The 1,231-nt window shown below is 42.1% G+C and overlaps 1 protein-coding gene across 4 annotated transcripts in view; it reads right to left on the bottom strand.

The window, feature by feature from the left end:
• Positions 1-1,231, bottom strand: part of Txndc16 (thioredoxin domain containing 16) — an 87,225-nt gene that overhangs the window by 76,362 nt on the left and 9,632 nt on the right. For all 4 annotated transcript variants that reach the window (XM_005355389.3, XM_026783292.1, XM_026783291.1 and 1 more), the window contains exon 5: positions 667-904. In XM_005355389.3, coding sequence (XP_005355446.1) covers positions 667-829 — 163 coding nt within the window. In that variant the 5' untranslated portion in view covers positions 830-904. The remainder of the gene's footprint in view (positions 1-666; positions 905-1,231) is intronic.

Raw genomic sequence — 1,231 nt, 5'->3', positions numbered from 1 at the left:
CCAAAGGTCCTGAGTTCAATTCCCAGCAACCACATGGTGGCTCACAACCATCTGTAATGAGGTCTGGTGCCCTCTTCTGGCCTGCAGGCAAATACACAAACAGAATATTGTATACATAATAAGTAAATAAATAAATATTAAAAAAAAAAAAGAATGCATAGAGACGTGAATTTGTTTTGGTAATTCCAATACAGCTGTACTGTCACTAGCATAAAGATCTAACTAAAACCATCACAATTACATACAATAATCATGCTAATTAACTCAGTATAATTAATGACACAGCCAAAGCAAAATATAGAATACTAAGCTAAAGCATTATTAAAACTACATATCCAAGTTTTAAAAAACTGCAAAAATAGCTACATGTAAAGAAAAGAATAAGAAAGCATCCTTACAGAAATGACTGCATGAAATCCAGATGGCTGGACTGTGTTTGCCATGAAGTAAGCACATGTATAAGCCATCTCATCCTCATCCTCATCCTACACTTAGAAGGCAATGGCTACTGCATCGGCTCAGGTGCTTGGGTTCTTCCAAGCAGGCAGATGACAGGACAGCTTTACAGCACACACTATTACACCTGACAGAAGTCCTCACTGACTGCGGTGACGAGAGTGAAATGCATATCATGAGAGCCCTGAACGACGTTTAAAAGATACGTACCAACTTGACAAAAATAAGCTAAGGAGGCTTTTCCTGGCTGCAGTGTGCTGAAATACTGCTCAGGACTCAGTTCTGGGAGGGCATCTTCGGCTGACTTGGAAAAACCACACATCACAAGCAATGCGACCCCAGCCCTAAATACACCGATCCCAGACGACATCATGAGCAGGGGATGGATATGTGTGCCAGGAGACGAGCCTGTCTTCTTCAGGGCTCCGCTCTACTGCCTGAAGCGTACCTGGCACAGAGGAGGAGACCCACACAGTTCTGTTAGATGAATTTGTTAATGAATTTAAAGACACCAGATGAAGAGTTAAATCACTACATGACTTGATGTTGCTAGAACTTTATTTCCTTCTAATAAGAAAAAAAATCTGAAGGGGAATGATATATGAGGGGGACACTGTGATAATGCTTCCGGTTCATTTATCTTCTCACAGTGCTGGGATTGGAGAGTTAAAGGAAGTACTGTGCACTAAGCTAGCTCCATTCCCAGGCTTTGAAGCAGGTGTGCGCGTCCATGCGTGTGTGTGTGTGTGTGTGTGTGTGTGTGTGTGTGTGTGTG

The sequence above is a fragment of the Microtus ochrogaster genome, chromosome 17 (genome assembly GCF_000317375.1).
Source record: "Microtus ochrogaster isolate Prairie Vole_2 chromosome 17, MicOch1.0, whole genome shotgun sequence".
NCBI lineage: Eukaryota > Metazoa > Chordata > Mammalia > Rodentia > Cricetidae > Microtus > Microtus ochrogaster.
The sequence above is the reverse complement of the archived record's forward strand: the minus strand, read 5'-3'. Positions and strand labels throughout refer to the sequence as shown.